Source organism: Montipora foliosa, chromosome 4, assembly GCF_036669935.1.
Source record: "Montipora foliosa isolate CH-2021 chromosome 4, ASM3666993v2, whole genome shotgun sequence".
Taxonomy (NCBI): Eukaryota; Metazoa; Cnidaria; class Anthozoa; order Scleractinia; family Acroporidae; genus Montipora; species Montipora foliosa.
In genome coordinates this window covers 5,377,670-5,380,169 of record NC_090872.1, presented here as the reverse complement: position 1 = coordinate 5,380,169, position 2,500 = coordinate 5,377,670, and the positions used below count along the sequence as shown (strand labels likewise).

At 39.0% G+C, this 2,500-nt stretch overlaps 1 protein-coding gene across 1 annotated transcript in view; it reads right to left on the bottom strand.

The window, feature by feature from the left end:
* Positions 1 to 891: 891 nt before the first annotated feature.
* LOC137998873 (E3 ubiquitin-protein ligase TRIM71-like) overlaps positions 892 to 2,500 on the bottom strand; it is a 2,983-nt gene continuing 1,374 nt past the window's right edge. Inside the window, exon 1 of the mRNA XM_068844714.1 lies at positions 892 to 2,500. This exon is cut by the window's right edge and continues 1,374 nt beyond it. Coding sequence (XP_068700815.1) covers positions 1,564 to 2,500 — 937 coding nt within the window. The 3' untranslated portion in view covers positions 892 to 1,563.

Genomic DNA, 2,500 nt, shown 5'->3' with positions numbered 1-2,500 from the left:
AACCTTTGCAGCTGATGTCTTTTTCTGAGGTAAAATAGACCTTGAAAAACGACTCATATTAGTCTAAGAAAGAAAACTTCGGTCGCGCGAGAGCATAAAAGGCCAAATATTTGTAACTTCTCACGTACAGATTTTTTTTGTTTTTTGTTAAAATGGACAAAATCGAGAAAGGAAGTGATCTACGGAAAGAAAAATGGGGGTCACCGAGCATTCAAGAGAGTAAAATCGCTGCGAAGTTCTCAAAGCGATTGTCTATTCGCACTGTCACGCCATTGCGTGACATTTCCGAGAAGACCTGGGCCCACAGCTATCCCATGATGCCACATACTTTCGTGTTCCATTCTTGTAGAAAATTTTTGCGCCTTTAGCATCGTGTTTACCTGCGTGGTCTACGATGCATGACGTGTGCGTGAAATGTGCGAAAAGATGCGCAGTAGCAATGGGCGCGAACGTCCTTAAATACACCTCGTGTGTAGCACTCAAATTTTTTTCCACCTCTGGGACAAATCTCTTCCATTCCACCCTCCATGCCATTCCTTACTTTTTTCTTTCGGGATCATTTGCGTTCCGGGATCATCTGCGGTCCAATATGGGGATCATTTACGGTACAGTTTAGGGATCATTTGCAATCCTGAGATCATTTGCGGACCCGTAAAGAACTCCATGGTAAGCGTTCAATTCCACAAATGTGAAACTTCCATTTCAACAATAGCTCTTGCTCTAATCATACTGAGACATATACTGTCGCGTCAGCTCCCCCCCTACCACCCCCCCCCCCCCCCCCCGCAAAAAAAAAAAAACACCCTGCACAACCCAACCCTACTTTGAGCCACGCTACACCTCAAACCCCAGGCAACTAAAGAACAGAGACCACTAAAGTAGACAAATATATTCATATGAGACCTTTATTTCTTTTTCTTCTAATAGTCAATCACTTTTTCACTGAGGTTCACACAACACTTGTATATCATTATAAAGATGATATAATTACTAAAGCTACCATGTTGCTTCTGCAAAATGATTCCACGTTACATTTCTTTTGATATCAAACATATTTCTTAAGTAACAAAGGTAAATACTTGTAAATAGACAGTACAATACGAAACGGTTTTTAACACTGCGAGCTAGAGCGCCCTATTTAATGAAAAAGTTGTTCATGAAAATAAACTGCATTATTTTTTTAATCAACTCAAAGTTTCTAAGATAACTACTCACTTAAGTCAAACACTCTACAATCAGTCACGGCTCAGTTCATCATTTTAACAATATCACAACTCACTGGGCATTATAATTAATCGTGAAAAAAATACTTGTTTTCTTACAAGTACATTTCTTAGAAGATGAATTTCAATGCAAAAAAAAAAACAGTTACACATTCTCTTTCCTTTTACAGAAATCAATCCCAGGAACAAGGTGGTACAATATTCATTATTAGTGAAACGCATCAAAAATACAGAAACAATTCAACAAATTACAAGCAAACCAGATAGAAAAAGGGTTTATAAAGGCTGAAAATCAAACTTTCTTTAGATAATTGTTACTTGGCTTTTAGCAAGTGTCTGCTCAAGGTTCATCAAATATGTGAATGCGATTATTCCAATAGTCACACACAACAATTTGACCATTACTGAGGAGTGCTACTGATAATGGATTTTTAAACTCTCCTAAGTTGCAACCCTCTTTTCCAAACTTACCAACAAACTTACCATTCAGCTCAAAGACTTGAACTCTATGATTGCAATGATCACAGACAAGTAAATGTCCTGATTTAGTCAATGACAAAAAAGCAGGAATATTGAACTGTCCATTCTCCATCCCTGTTGTGCCAAACTTATACTTTAAGTACCCCTCCTGGGTGAACACTTTCACACAGTTATCGCCACGGTCTGACAAAATGAGATAATCACCAGACTGAACACAATGAACAGGATCACTAAGAGAACTGGGTCCACCTATCTTTGTTAGAAACTCTCCATCAGAGGAAAAGAGCTTAATGAATTTGTTCCCCTTATCAACCACAATAATATTACCATTGGAATCCAATGATAAACCCCACGGATCCTTAAACTGCGTATCAAGGATTCCTTCCTTACCAAACATACTCAAGTACCTCCCGTCCTCGTCAAAAATCTGGACTCGATGGTTCCAGCTGTCTACAACATAAATATTTCCATTCTTAGCAACAGCTATCCCTCTAGGGGATTGAAACTGTCCCTTGTCGCTACCCTTATGACCAAAGGATCTCAGAAAATTGCCCTTGCAGTCAAATATCTGCACCTTGTGATCCGAAGTGACTGCGATTTCATCCCTGGAATTTACTGCTAGACCCCGAGGATGCATAAACATTCCATCATTCGTGCCTTCTTTTCCAAAAGACAACAGAGGTTTGACATTGAAAGATTTAATGACAACAGAGAAAGGGCTACCACGAATATGTTGCCCGTTTACCTTAACTGACAAAAAGCATTTCCCTTCGAAATTAGGAGAATAGCTGATTTTG